We start from the raw sequence: 15,518 nt of genomic DNA, 5'->3' as shown, positions 1-15,518 counted from the left end.
CTCAAAGTGCTGTACAGAAACCCAGCCTAAAACCCCAAACAGCAAGCAAAGCATGTGAAAGAAGCACGGTGGCTAGGAAAAACTCCCTAGGAAAAACTCCCTAGAAAGGCCAAAAACCTAGGAAGAAACCTAGAGAGGAACCAGGCTATGAGGGGTTGCCAGTCCTCTTCTGGCTGTGCATCGTGGATATTATAACAGAACATGGTCAAAATGTTAAAATGTTAAAATGTTCATAAATGACCAGCATGGTCAAATAATAATAATCATAGTAGTTGTCGAGGGTGCAACAAGCACGTCCGGTGAACAGGTCAGGGTTCCATAGCCGCAGGCAGAACAGTTGAAACTGGAGCAGCAGCACGGCCAGGTGGACTGGGGACAGCAAGGAGTCATCATACCAGGTAGTCCTGAGGCATGGTCCTAGGGCTCAGGTCCTCCGAGAGAAAGACAGAAAGAGAGAAAATTAGAGAGAGCATATTTAAATTCACACAGGACACCGGATAAGACAAGAGAAATACTCCAGATGTAACAGACTGACCCTAGCCCCCCGACACATAAACTACTGCAGCATAAATACTGGAGGCTGAGACAGGAGGGATCAGAAGACACTGTGGCCCCATCCGATGATACCCCCGGACAGGGCCAAACAGGCAGGATATAACCCCACCCACTTTGCCAAAGCACAGCCCCCACACCACTAGAGGGATGTCTCCAACCACCAACTTACCGTCCTAAGACAAGGCCGAGTATAGCCCACAACGATCTCCGCCATGGCACAACCCAAGGGGGGGGGGGCGCCAACTTTGATAACACTTGTTTATGATGAGAGAAGCAGTGTCGGATAATACAGTCAAACAATGAAAAACTCCATTAGAAAATGACACTTGGCATTTGCCTTGACGGCGGCCACCAACTGTAGCGGTACCGCCAGAACCTCAGTCACAGTCCAAGTAGAGCCGGAGATGGAGTGAGTGACACGTTTGAAGAAGGACCCTCTGGCGAAGATCCCCACTCCCCCAACTAACCACCCCCAACACCCCCATTTCCCCTAAATCCTGTATGAGGTCTATCGGTTGAATGGCGAGTTGTATATTGTCTTCTCTGTCAAAGTACTGTACCCAGCCCCCCCCCCAGCCACGCAGAGCATTTGGAAGGCTGCCAGAGAGTTCTACACAGGGTTTTTAATTAGAATCTGGCTGGCCCTATGAATATGCTCAACATGGCTGCTCTATGTTTTGACTATGATGTGGGGGTGGCTGGGGAGCGAGGGGTGGGTGTGTGGGGTGGTTGGCATTATGGAATTCACCTTCCTGTTTGCAGTGAGACCTTGGAGCTACAGGCAAAAGAAAGGAAACAAAACACTGGTATAACACGACACAACCAATCATCCAACAACATTAACCTGTCTGTGTGTGGCGCTGACCCACTTTCTGAAAGCCTGAACTTGTTCTCTTTGCGGCACACAATGAATTGCATTTCACTGCACCTGCGATAACATCTACAAATCTGTGTACAATCAACTTTGATTTGATTTTAATTCTATTTTACAATCAACTCCGTCTTATAATAGCTTGCCACATCGTGAAAAGGACCTGTCAACATTAGAGAAGACATCTCCTGAAGTGCACCTTGCTAATCCCCAAAACCCTCTCAAACTCATCCATCACCACCCTTATTCTGTAAACTCTGGGATAGAGCACACTGAGCACCCAACAGCTTCCAACAGCTCCCAGCAGCTCCCAACAGCCATCCTTATGAAGGGGGTCCTAGATTAGTAGACTAGACTAGATGAGATTCTGATTCTTTCATCAGCTTGCTGTACAATTGCCCGTCTGCTGCTATGGGACAGGGATACCACCATGCCTTGACTAGTGACTGGTCCCGATGAATGAACAGCCAGCTAGCGCCCAGCTGTCAGCAGCCTGTGAGACCGGAGCGTGGGCTTTAAACCCCTAGCCAGACAGAATAAGAGAGGATACAGGCCTGTGGCACCATGAAGATACATCTGCGGGCAGACTGCTGACTTTATGTTAGGAGCATATAATTAACCCTACACTTTGGAGCAGTTTCACTGCTGGGCAAGGCTTGCAGACACTTGTTTCTCCACTGTTTCTTTTTGACATACTGTAGTCTAGTGTTCTAACCTTGCCAAGCAGTGTCATTACAGTGCAGTGTCCTTACAGAGCAGTGTCCTTACAGAGCAGTGTCCTTACAGTGCAGTGTTCGTACAGTGCAGTGTTCTTACAGTGCAGTGTCCTTACAGCGCAGTGTCCTTACAGAGCAGTGTTCTTACAGAGCAGTGTCCTTACAGTGAAGTGTCCTTACAGCGCAGTGTTCTTACAGAGCAGTGTCCTTACAGTGCAGTGTCCTTACAGCGCAGTGTCCTTACAGTGCAGTGTCCTTACAGCGCAGTGTTCTTACAGAGCAGTGTTCTTACAGCACAGTGTAGTGTCCTTACAGCGCAGTGTTCTTACAGAGCAGTGTCCTTACAGTGCAGTGTTCTTACAGCGCAGTGTTCTTACAGAGCAGTGTCCTTACAGTGCAGTGTTCTTACAGCGCAGTGTTCTTACAGAGCAGTGTCCTTACAGTGCAGTGTTCTTACAGCGCAGTGTTCTTACAGAGCAGTGTCCTTACAGTGCAGTGTTCTTACAGAGCAGTGTACTTACAGTGCAGTGTTCTTACAGAGCAGTGTACTTACAGAGCAGTGTCCTTACAGTGCAGTGTTCTTACAGAGCAGTGTTCTTACAGAGCAGTGTTCTTACAGAGCAGTGTCCTTACAGTGCAGTGTTCTTACAGTGCAGTGTTCTTACAGAGCAGTGTCCTTACAGTGCAGTGTTCTTACCGAGCAGTGTTCTTACAGAGCAGTGTTCTTACAGAGCAGTGTTCTTACAGTGCAGTGTTCTTACAGTGCAGTGTTCTTACAGCACATTGTTTTCACAGGTGCAAATGTATTATATTTAGTCCATTTTCGGTGTGCTTTTTTGTTTGTTTACTTACTCCCTTTATTATTATGTATTGTAGATCATTGGTATATTTTTTGCATCACCCTTTGCCATAATATTTCATTTTATGCATTTCATTTGCTGTATATGTGTAACGACTGTAGAATGGAGTAGACCAAGGCGTTAGTGCTCATGTTTGTAATTTAATGGAAAAATGGAACACTTTACAAATAAACAAAAGACGACAGCCAAACAGTTCTGTCAGTTAAGATAACTAAACAGAAATTAACCACCCACAAAACCCAAAGGAAAACAGGCTACCTAAGTATGGCTCCCAATCAGCGACAACGATGTACAGCTGTCCCTGATTGAGAGCCATACCAGGCCAAAACAAAGAAATACCAAACATAGAAAAAAGGACATAGAATGTAACCCCAAAACACACAGAAAAACACCCCCTGCCACGCCCTGACCAAACTACAATAACAAATAACCCCTTTTACTGGTCAGGACGTGACAATATGACATTTAAATGTGTATTCAACTTTTTATAGGTGAATGCCTTGTGTGTTTAACAATGCAATAAAAGCTGCAGGTTATTCTGTAGGCCTAGGTCTATGCAGCCTGAAAAGACAGAGCAACTGGAAAAACAACTTAGAAAGAGTAGAAATAGAACTACCCAACAAATATAATTTAACCTTGAAGGAAATACTGGTAGGTAATCAAATTATATATCCATTAAGTCCAACTCAGTGAACATGCAATTACTTTTTAACCTACAGTTGTATCATGTATCCAAGGACATATTCGCAAATTGGCGATACACTTGCGAGACACAACATTCAGCATTTTCTCATATGATAGTCTAGGTTAGAATAAACGAGTGACTTTGCGACGCGGTAGAAGTGGACTTTGGATAATCTTTGTTTATTGAAGTGTCTACAGCCGCCACAACTGCTGCTGGAACGCCCAACTGTCATCTGTGAATGAGAGAGGCTATGTGATTTACATTGTGAGAGAGTAGAGAGACCACTATGTTCGTCTCTGTTTAGTTCGTTTTGGAAAAGTTAAGTAGATAGCACGCTGAAGAACTTCTTCCCGTGCTTGGAAAAGGTCCTTGCTCGGGCTTGTGGGCCCACCTGCGTGCTGGTGTTTTTGGAGAGAATACTGTCGTCAGAGAAAATAAGACCTGGTATAAGACCTGGTAGGGCCGAGAATTTAAGGTAAAAAAAATAACTCAATTCTCTAATGTTCAGTTCAGGTGCAAATGTTCGCTATTTGTTTTACTTGACATTGAATGCATTGATATAAACTATATTATATATTGGGTGGTTCGAGCCCTGAATGCTGATTGGCTGACAGCTGTGGTATATCAGACCGTATACCATGGGTATGACAAACATTTATTTTTACTGATCTAATTATGTTTGTAACCAGTTTATAATAGCAATAAGGCACCTCGGGGGTTTGTGGTATATGGCCAATACACCACGGCTAAGGGCTGTTGTGTTGTGCGTAAGAACAGCCGTTAGCTGTGGTGTATTTGACGTATGCCACACCACCTCGGGCCTCATTGCTTAAGTGTACTAAGTTGTTCATGTTCAAACATGTTATAAATTACATTTTGGTGGGAAATGATCCTTCCACGTGCTGAACCATATGCACTGCCATTTGCCATAATGATCACAGTTAAATGCAATCCTAGTATAAAGGCCTATGGCTCAATATGTGTATATAAATGAGTATATGTGTATATAAATGTGTGTGTGTGTGTGTGTGTGTGTGTGTGTGTGTATATATATATGTATGTATATATATATATATATATATATATATTTTTTTTTATAGTTGAAGTTGGAAATTTACATACACCTTAGCCAAATACATTTAATCTCAGTTTTTCACGATTGGGATGGTATTCTTCGGCTTGCAAGCCTCCCCCTTTTTCCTCCAAACATAATGATGGTCATTATGGCCAACCAGTTCTATTTTTGTTTCATCAGACCAGAGGACATTTCTCCAAAAAGTATGATCTTTGTCCCCATGTGCAGTTGCAAACTGTAGTCTGGCTTTTAATGCTGGTTTTGGAGCAGTGGCTTCTTCCTTACTGAGCGACCTTTCAGGTTATGTCGAAACAGGACTTGTTTTTTTCTGTGGATATAGATACTTTTCTACCTGTTTCCTCCAGCATCTTCACATGTGTCACGACTTCCGCCGAAGTCGGGTCATATCCTTTTTCGGGTGGTGCTCGGCGGTCGGCGTCGCCGGTCTTCTAGCCATCATCGATCCACTTTTCATTTTCCATTTGTTTTGTCTTCTTTTCCTCACACCTGGTTTCAATCCCCTCAATCACTTGTTGTGTATTTAACCCTCTGTTCCCCCCAAGTGTTTGTGTGGGATTGTTTATTGTTTCACGTATCCGCACGTTCGACTGGTTGCGCTGGGTTATGTCAATCCGTATTGTATTTCGTGTTCGTTGTGCCGTGTGTTTTTGGTTCGCCTAACAAAAGGCTCCATTTGCTACCCAATATCTGCTCTCCTGCGCCTGACTCCCTTACAGCCATTTACGTATACCTAACAACAAGGTCCTTTGCTGTTGTTCTGGTATTGATTTGCTCTTTTCTCACCAAAGTACGTTCATCTCTAAGAGACAGAATGCGTCTCCTTCCTGAGCGGTATGACGGCTGCGTGGTCCCATGGTGTTTATACTTGCGTTCTATTGTTTGTACAGATGAACGTGGTACCTTCAGGCATTTGGAAATTGCTCCCAAGGATGAACCAGACTTGTGGAGGTCTACAATTATTTTTCTGAGGCCTTGGCTGATTTCTTTTGATTTTCCCATGATGTCAAGCAAAGAGGCACTGATTTTGAAGGTAGGCCTTGAAATACATCCACAGGTACACCTCCAATTGACTTACAACAAACAATTCCACACAAAGACATGGGGGGAACAGAGGGTTAAATACATAACAATTAATGAGGGAAATGAAAACCAGGTGTGTAGGAAAACAAGGCAAAACAAATGGAAAATGAAAAGTGGATCGATGTTGGCTAGAAGACCGGCAACGTCGACCGCCGAACGCTGCCCGAACAAGGAGAGGAACTGACTTCGGTGGAAGTCGTGACAAGGGCTATTATTATGGTTTCCTAACCTCCATCTCTACATCTGATAAAACATGCAAAAGGTAATTCTGTTGGCCTCACAGTAGGCCAAGCTCTCTCAGTACCTGTGGGAAAGTAAGGGGCAAGGAGGTTAGAAGTCGCAGACTCCAGCTGGTCCACTGTAGAACCACTGTACCCTCATAGGCACCAGGGGTACCAGGGGCCAATTTAGAAAGAATAGTCACGTCTGTCTCAACAGTTTCTCAAGCATTAGGAGAAGGGAGAAAGGGGAAACACCATTGTTTTGTTGTTTAAACACCCTGGGCATCGACTGTTAATGACGCGGTACCCGTATTTGTATGTGTAGGCGTTAGAAGTTTAAGAAAACATGGCCGCATTGTGTGGCTAGTTAACAGCTTAACTCAACAGGCTGTGGTAGGAAGTCCATAAACTGTGCAGGAGACACACTTGTGTGAGAAAGTATAGATTAGAATTGGCTGTTGTATCCTTGCTGCTGTATAGTGTAAACCTACTATTTCCCCTCTGGTCTGTTTGTAAAGAGAAGGAAGCAGACAGAAAGCAGAGAACATGAAGACTGGGATGGAATGTATGTTGGAAACAGTAGTCTTCTCTTAGTCCCTGTCATATCACTGTAATCAGAAACATCTCTTTGTCCCCTATCATATCACTGTAATCAGAAACCTATACAGTTTACACACAGTATTTGTATGTATGTCTCAGCATAACTTTCAATACTGTGTGAACACAGGTGTATTCTCCTCAGAGAGATCTATAAAGAGAAGCCACTCCTAACCCAGGTGACAGTACTTTAGGTCTCATTCTCTACACTGTTGACACTGTCATCAATAACAATATGTCATTCTCCCCTGGTTGTTTTACAGTGAAGTCCCATGGTGTAAATTCATTAAGGACGCTTCCTCCAGAAGGCATAGAAATGGGATTATTTCAAGAGGTGTACTCTCCTAATAACTATCCTTTCAATTTCAGTGTGATATTAGAATGATAATATTGGACTGTCTTGTGTCAGTTCAAATGTGGAAACCAGGTTTCAGCACCGCCACCGTTGATAGCGTCACTGACACTTGTTGAACAACGTCACTCACGTCTTTGGGATCCCTTCAAACAGATGTACAGTACTACGCCTTTACCCTCACCAGACTCCACAGTCTGTCTCTTTCAACGGGCCATGAGACAAAGGCAATGATGAGCAGGTTTGGGGTTGTAAACTATCGCAATGTCTCCCCAAAAGCCTCTTGTCTGGAGTGTCTCCAAAGTGTGCCTGGCTACTGCCACCCGGGTCTGGGTCTATGGGTATGCAGGGCCCAGCGCAGACACACTCGGAGCAGAGACATGGAGACATTCTCCCATTCAAAGGCATTGACTCATTACAAAGGGAGGTCACAACCCTGCTGTTTCTCCTGGCAAAGGACTCCGGCATCCATTTTGACAGTAGGAACCACAGCCAACATCATGCTCTTAAATCTCTGGACAAAGTGAGAAGACCTTCCAATAGGATTGTTTTTGGGCCTGCGGTACACAAGTGGGTATTGACGAGTCAGGGGGGAGGGTGGATGGTCTTTGAGAGACTCTGGGTCGTACCGGGAGCTTCCATCTGTGTGCAGGACTTTTAGAAGCTCGACAGCTGTTAAAACGTAGATTATAGACTGACAAAAGCCAGACCATTTTGTATCATTGTTACGGGAAATGCTTGTTATGCATTACCATACAGACACACCAGTGCTTGTTATGCATTACCTTACAGACACACAAGAGCTGATATTACAAGAATTTGAGTCCAGACAGAAGGCAATAACTAACTCAATTGGGCATTTTTTAGTTTGGGTCCCTTTGTATTTGGTTTCTCATCCACCAGTCATGTCTCATGTGATAAGGCTGTCTATTTCAGAAGAACCACTCATTCCTCTCGCATGACATTGTGCGCAAAATCACGAGAGACATTCTCAACAATGTTGTTTTTTTATCCCAAAAAGTTATCTAAGTCAGATAACGAACAGGTCGTTGGAACGCAGAGCTCCCTGGAGCCTAGAACAGATTGCAGCATCTGGCAAAGCCTGTCCACCAGTACCCAACCCCCTGTCAGCCCCCTCCCATGCTCCACTGCCCCAGACAAAAGCACTCAATCATCGAGCACTGTTGCTGAGGATGGCTCTTTCTGCCCCTGACCTCCGGCTCACTCCAACACAACATAAACCTCAGTGACATATAGGAGGGGAACTCCCACTCCCACTCACGCCTGAGACACAACCGCAGGCAGGGCCAAGCGCAGTTTATTACCAACCTTAAATCAACTTTTATACAATGTCCAGTGCGAGGATAGAGGAGTTGTGCACTGTGTGTTGTTGAGGTACTGCGAGCAGCTGTCGTGAGTTCAGTGTGCGTTCAAGTTCGCTCAGATGTGGGAGTCACTTTTCAGAATCAGGACCTCTTGGCAAGGTGTTTGAATAATGATTTGAAAGGGAAACATTTCACTCACAGTGTTTGAGTGTTGGTAATGGTAATAGATGTGTTCAGCTGCGTTTATTTCCTTTAAAAAAGGTGTCTAGCGATGAGTTCAGTAATCTATCCCTCATGAGTACTCAACAACTTGTTGTGTTGATATTACTAGACATTGTTGAACTACCCTATTCTGTAAAAAGATGTTCTCAATCAGATGTTAAGGTAGTACAGTACAGCGGGTGTTTTTCAGGTCTTTCTCTTGGCTCACATTCATATTTACCCCTGCAGATATCTTACACCACCCATCAAGGAAGGAAACCTTTGAGCAAAAAAATCTTTGTTGCGTGTGTTATCCTTCTTCTATGCCTCATCCTATCTTTTCTGCTAAGGAGGGATTCTTTTTTACCGATCTGAGCCCTTAGGTAGTCTCTAAATGTCTTGGTCTGAACAGTTTCCTGTTAGAGTAACGTCCTTTAGTGATGTGCGGGTCAGATGTTTGTTCACCCTCACCTGCCCGCAATTACTATTAACCCATCCGCAGATATAGAAAATTCGCTGTACAGTCAGAGATGGCTGAGAGATTTTTTCACAGGCTTTTAGGTAGGCCTATGTTTCTGCTTATGATTTCCAACATTTTGGTAGGCTATTTCTTAGTCAACTTTTCTATAATTAGATACATCAAATAAATTTGTATTGGTCACGTACACATATTTTGCAGATGTTATCGTGGGTGTAGCAAAATTATTATGTTCCTAGCTCCAACAGTGCAGTAATACCTAAACAATACAAACATAAAAAACATAAAAATAAAGGAATTAAGACATTTTGAAATATTAAAACGAGCAATATAAATAGATATGTATATGATGGTGTGTATAGACATTAGTATTCTTATATTAATAAAAAAGGTGAGTACAGTCGTAGTTATATAGGATGAGCCTTGACTATAATACAGGATATACAGTGCCTTCAGAAATGATTCCCTTTTTTCCTCATTTTGTTGTGTTACAGCCTGAATGTAAAATTAATTAACTTGAGATTTTGTGTCACTGGCCTACACACAATGTTCCATAATGTCAAAGTAAAATTATATGTATTTTTAATTTTTACAAATGTATTAAAAATGGAAAGCTGAAATGTCTTGAGTCAATAAGTAATCAACCCCTTTCTTATGGCAAGCCTAGATAAGTTCAGGAGTAAATATGTTCTTAAGAAGTCACATAATAAATTGTATGGACTCACTCTGTGGGCAATAATAGTGTTTAACATGATTTGTTTATGACTACCTCATCTCTGTACGCCACACATACAATTATATGTAAGGTCCCTCAGTTGAGCAGTGATTTTCAAACACAGATTGAACCACATATAACAGTGAAGTTTTCCAATGCCTCACAAACAAGGGCACCTATTGGTAGATGGATCAAAAAAAAATCTGACATTGAATATCCCTTTGAGCATGGTGAAGTTATTAATTACACTTTGGATGGTGTATCAATACACCCAGTCACTACAAAGATACAGGCGTCCTTCCTAACTCAGTTGCCGGAGAGGAAGGAAACCGGTCAGGGATTTCACCTTGAGGCCAATGGTTACTTTTAAACAGTTACAGATTTGACTGTGATGGCTGTGATAGGAGAAAACTGAGGATGGATCAACAACATTGTAGTTACTCCACAATGCTAATCTAAATGACAGAGTGGAAGCCTGTATAAAATACAAATATTCCAAAACATGCATCCTGTATGCAATAAGGCACTAAAGTAAAACTGCAATAAATTTGGCAAAGAAATTAAGTTTATGTCCTTAACGCACAGCGTTATGTTTGGGGGAAATCCAATACAACACATCACTGAGTACCACTCTTGTCACGTGTGCTCCCTCTCTGGCCTCTAGGTCACCAGGCTCCTCGTTAGGGCGCACACCTGTCACCAGCGTTAGGCGCATAATGACACTCACCTGGACTCCATCACCTCCTTGATTACCTGCCCTATATATGTCACTCCCTTTGGTTTCTTCCCCAGTCGTCATTGTTTCTGTTCCTGTGTCAGTTCTGTTCGTTGTTCGTGTAATCGTGTGTTATTTTATGTTATTCGTGTGTTATTTTATGTTTATTTATTAAAACACTCACTCCCTGAACTTGCTTCCCGACTCTCATCGCACATCATTACAACTCTTCATATTTTCAAGCATTGCGTTGGCTGCATCATGTTATGGGTATTCTTGTCATCGGCAAGGACTAGGGAGTGTTTTAGGATAAAAATAAATGGAATAGAGCTAAGCACAGGCAAAACACTAGAGGAAAACCTGGTTCAGTCTGCTTTCCAACAGATACTGGGAGACAAATTCACATTTCAGCAGGACAATAACCTAAAACACAAGGCCAGATATACACTGGAGTTACTTACCAAGATGGCATTGAATGTTCCTGAGTGGCCTAGTTACAATTTTGCCTGAAATCGTCTTCAAAATCTATGGCAAGACTTGCAAATGGCTGTCCAGCAGTTATCAACAACCAACTTGACAGATCTTGAAGAATTTTTTAAAGAATAATGTGCAAATATTGTACAATCCAGGTGTGCAAAGATCTTAGAGACTTACCTAGGAAGACTCACCAGAATAATGTCATAAATCAATAGAATGAATGCTTCAATCTAGTTGACATCTGTAAAGTTTTATCTTTCATCTCTGCTTCTCTCGGGCAGCAAATATGTCTAGGGACCGGGGAGAAAATTAAGCGACTCTAAAAATGACATCAGTTTGACCGGTTTTAAGGAAATAAAAGCTGTGAAAACTACCCAACATGTACATTTAAGTGGCTGAAATACTATCTGCTTTTATGATGCAGATTAAGATAGTACCTTTACAGACGGTCCCTAACCACATATTCATTCTCTCAAGATGCTGAATGAAGTAAATTATATTTCTCCACTCCTGTTCCCGAGTTAAAATGTACATTTGGTGTATCATTTCACTGCAAGAAATACTTAATTCTGCAGGAGTTAATATTATATTAGACTATGTGAGAGGTTATAGACCTACAGTCAGCGTCAAGATTTCAGTTAGGCTACTATTCCATTCAACCCATCTGAACAGTACAGTTCCCTTGACACGTCATTTTGAAGTCCTCCTCTTGTGACTCTCAAATGTGTATAGCGCCTCACAATCACCACATGTGACATAGCCGGCACTGCTATCATTCTATTTTACCACTTCACCAAATCTTTCCCCAACATTAGGCTACTGTTCTGGCCCTCCCTTCAATTAATTTTAAACTCTCTATTTCGCAGCTTTTCTCTTATTGAATTAAAAAAAACATCCTTTTTGCCTCAGCGGATCAACGTAAACTTTTTCTGCCCCAAAGTATTTGGCAATTGGCGTGTATTTGGTGCGCTACAGTTAGGCCTTAACACTTAAGACTACGCACTAACGCCAGATAAAAGTAATGAAAGAAAAACCTCAATGTAGCCTATAGATATGAATTTAACAAGAATTGTACATTTATGGATTTTCAATGCATTGTTTTCTCTCAATATTTCATGACCCATATCCACAGGGACTGCGGTCTATGAGTCAACCCGCGCATCACTAACATCCTTATACAGCTAACTGTTTCCTGAAGCTGTGTTGTATTCGTTGAGACTCTTGGATACCCATCTTTCATTGAGGCCATTGAGTTGATCAGTGGATATGGTAGTCATGACTACCCTAGCTCTTGATGGTGTGCACTCCTCTGTGATGGTATCCGCCTGGAGCCTGTGTGTGTGTGTGCTTGCATGTATGTAGGCTATGTAATGTGTTTGTCTTTTAATAGAATACTGCAATGTATTTTTTCGAATCAGTAGGAGTATGGCATATCAGAAATAAGAGAAATGGTTCGATCTTGTACGAACCTGAATATTTGAGATCTGACTTGTGGGTTGACTCTGATCTCGTTGTTTCTCCACAGGACCCGGGTTTTGCCGTGTTCCTGTTCGACAAGCTCCAGCACCTCCAGTGTCCTCATAGGGGCCCGTATGCTAGAGAGGACAGCACCTGCCAGGTCTGTGGCACTGCCCTCCACCACCTGAGACGCCTGGCCCTGCAGAAAGCCCTGGGCCTCACCGGAGACATGCCCGACCTGCATCCTGGAGCCTTCTCCTCAGGGCTGACCCCCCGCCCTGCCGCCCACAGCGTGGTCACCCTACCCTGCCAGGACTGGTCCATGGAGGACTCGCCAGCCAAGCAGCCACCCAGGTTCTATGATCAGATTCCTGGGGAAAGGTTCAGGGGGGGACTCCAGGGTTGGGGTGGGATCCAGAGCAGCTACATGGGAGGGTCCAAGTCCACGGTGACTCCCATACCACAGCACTTTCTGGAGGGAGTGTGGAGAGTCTCTCGTGTCAGGAGGGATCATCATCCTCATTCTGCTATGGTAAGTTCATATTCTCTTTTGTTTTCTTTAGGTTAGAGTATTTTGGGCTAGACTTCATTCATACAGTTTCGGTCTTTTAAGCATTATGAAATGTATTCAGACCCGTGTTTGTCCTTCATCTGAAAGCTACCTAGCAAACACTTTCAAGCCGAAATGCATTGTTTTTTTTGGCAAAAAAGACACCATGAATTTGTCCTCCATTTTCATTCAAGAATGGCTACCATTTTCATTCACTTTGGTTAGTGCTGCACGGTAACACATTCTACTTTTTTATACTCCATGTGCTATGACAAAACCATTCAGGTCTGAGAAAAGACCTTGGTTTTGCTGTTACCTTGGCAACGCAGAACAATTTGAATTGCTGTGACTCTAGAAAGAGTTAGGAGTTGTGACCAGGGTCAATGGGAAAGGACGTATTTCTCCATCCATGGCTTCTGTTAGGAGTTTGGTTGCCGAGCATGACATTGCCATCTCTCTGGAATAGTGTGTATTTGACTGAAACTACTGTAGTTTATGTATTTTTTTCAGGCCACTTATTTATTAGGCTTCATTAAATGACCCAGTGTCAATTTTATGGCTGGCCCTATAACCATATCATCATGATTCGCACTCCTAGTTCAAGGCTGAGGTGTCTTGAATACCACTCCAGTTAAGTGGCATGACAGGGCTGCAACCACAGGGGGCCTTCATCTGCCTGAATGAGATGTCACCCTCTGATGTCATTTGGGGTGTTAATCAGGACTCGGGGGCGACATGACCAGTGTCAAGGCAGGTGCCTGCTCATAGCTCAATATGGAGTTGGGAGTCTCTGTCATATCACTTATTTTAGAGATTATCTTTTTAACATTTACCTCCTACTCCATTCATAGCAGAATAATCATGCATAGTAGTTAGTCAGATAACTTTTAATCCACCTTGTACTGTTTTGTGCATCCCTCTCAGGACATTATCTGATCTAGAAAAATAAACTATCCATATATTGGACGTAATGAAATGAACACACCACTACATCATCTAGCCTGTACAAAACGAAAATGCCATCCCCTCTGACTCACAGTCCACTGAGGATTACAGAAGGTAAACAAAGCTGAGGTTCATATCACCGGAGAGTTACAGGCAACTCTATTCACCTTCCTTTTTACACTCTTCTTATAAACAACTGTAAAGGTTGTTTGGCTAGTGCCAATTCAAGTGACAGACTTCATCCCCATGAAAAATGATGGCAGCAAGTGGAGGCTGCTGAGGGGAGGACGGCTCATAATAATGCCTGGAACGGAGCGAATGGAATGGCATCAAACCATGTATTTTATATATTTGAAACCATTCTACTTATTCCGCTCCAGCCATTAACACGAGCCCGTCCTCACTAATTAAAGTGCCACCAACCTCCTGTGATGGCAGTCCAGTCAGTCCTAGGTAAACCCAGGTAGATAGATAGATGTTGGCCATCACAATAAAGTACACCCCAAGGCTGCATCAGAAGTCATTAAACAAGCAGATTGCCTACTCTAAGCACAATACCTTCCGAGCCGGTATCACAGCTTTCCAAACACCACTTGACCTTCCTACCTGGAGATTGAACATTAGGTCATCTCAATGCGGAAGGATTATCATGCTGATGATGGCCATTGTTGACCTCACCGCCACACAAGTACCATCCATCGACGTGCCAACTAACTCCCAACTCCAGTGATGGGCTGATTAAACTTGGGAAGGCAGGAATGACCTCCTGGCCGCCCCACACCCCCATGCCAAGTCAGTCTGGATTAGTTTCAGACACTGCTTTCAGACACATGGCATCTAAAGCATAACCATGCTAACTGTATACCCCTCCATAGAGGCACTCCTATAGATTAGGCATCACACTCCTGTTTGTAATGGGGTTGTAATGAGGGCCAGAAATCAATGGGGAGAGGATTGGATATGCAAATGTTGTCTGAGGTCATTGTAGAATCTACAGAGAGAATGGTCGCTATTGATCGCGGGCGAGATTTGTGAAGTGCTGGACAACGGCATTAAGTGCGTGTTGTGGCGAAGTGGAGGAGGAGGCTGTGGGTCAGAATGGGATTAATGCCAATTTCTCTTGATTGAAGAGAAGAAACGGATGAGAAACTGAGTGGTTTGATTGATTGGACGATTTGGGTGTGGAGGATGACACCGAGATGACTGATGGACCAGAGAACAGCTCTGATTGGCTTATCTTCTGTCTTTTGTGTCGATTGACAGCTACAATAGTTTTCATTGAGGGCTGACCTCTATGCCTCATGGTAGCCTCTGGTCAGAGCTTGTTTTACAGCAGATATACCAGAGATCTGTATATAAGGACGAGATGCTCTTGTCTTCGCCCCAACAATGGGAGTCGTTGTCCCAAAGGCGGGAAGGCAGGTGACAAGTTTAGGTCTAAAATAAGCTCATATGGCTTATTTTGGACAGATTTTGGCAAAAGTGAAACCTCTCGCTTCTCCTTTTCCTCTCTGGAACCTATCTACCCAGTCAGATACCTTCAACAATGTATTTTCTGATTGAATAGAATTGTTTTGAATTTCACAATACAAGAAAAGGAGGATGGTTTGACTACTATGGT

General features: G+C 43.2%; 1 protein-coding gene across 3 annotated transcripts in view; it reads left to right on the top strand.

Annotated features, from left to right (window-relative positions):
- kif26aa (kinesin family member 26Aa) overlaps nt 1-15,518 on the top strand; it is a 170,755-nt gene that overhangs the window by 51,786 nt on the left and 103,451 nt on the right. For all 3 annotated transcript variants that reach the window (XM_045695578.1, XM_014143831.2, XM_014143833.2), the window contains exon 3: nt 12,470-12,934. In XM_045695578.1, the coding sequence (XP_045551534.1) occupies nt 12,470-12,934 (465 nt within the window). The remainder of the gene's footprint in view (nt 1-12,469; nt 12,935-15,518) is intronic.

This window comes from Salmo salar, chromosome ssa15 (genome assembly GCF_905237065.1).
Source record: "Salmo salar chromosome ssa15, Ssal_v3.1, whole genome shotgun sequence".
NCBI classification, from domain to species: domain Eukaryota; kingdom Metazoa; phylum Chordata; class Actinopteri; order Salmoniformes; family Salmonidae; genus Salmo; species Salmo salar.
Note: the sequence above shows the minus strand (reverse complement) of the source record. Positions and strands in the feature narration are given on the sequence as shown.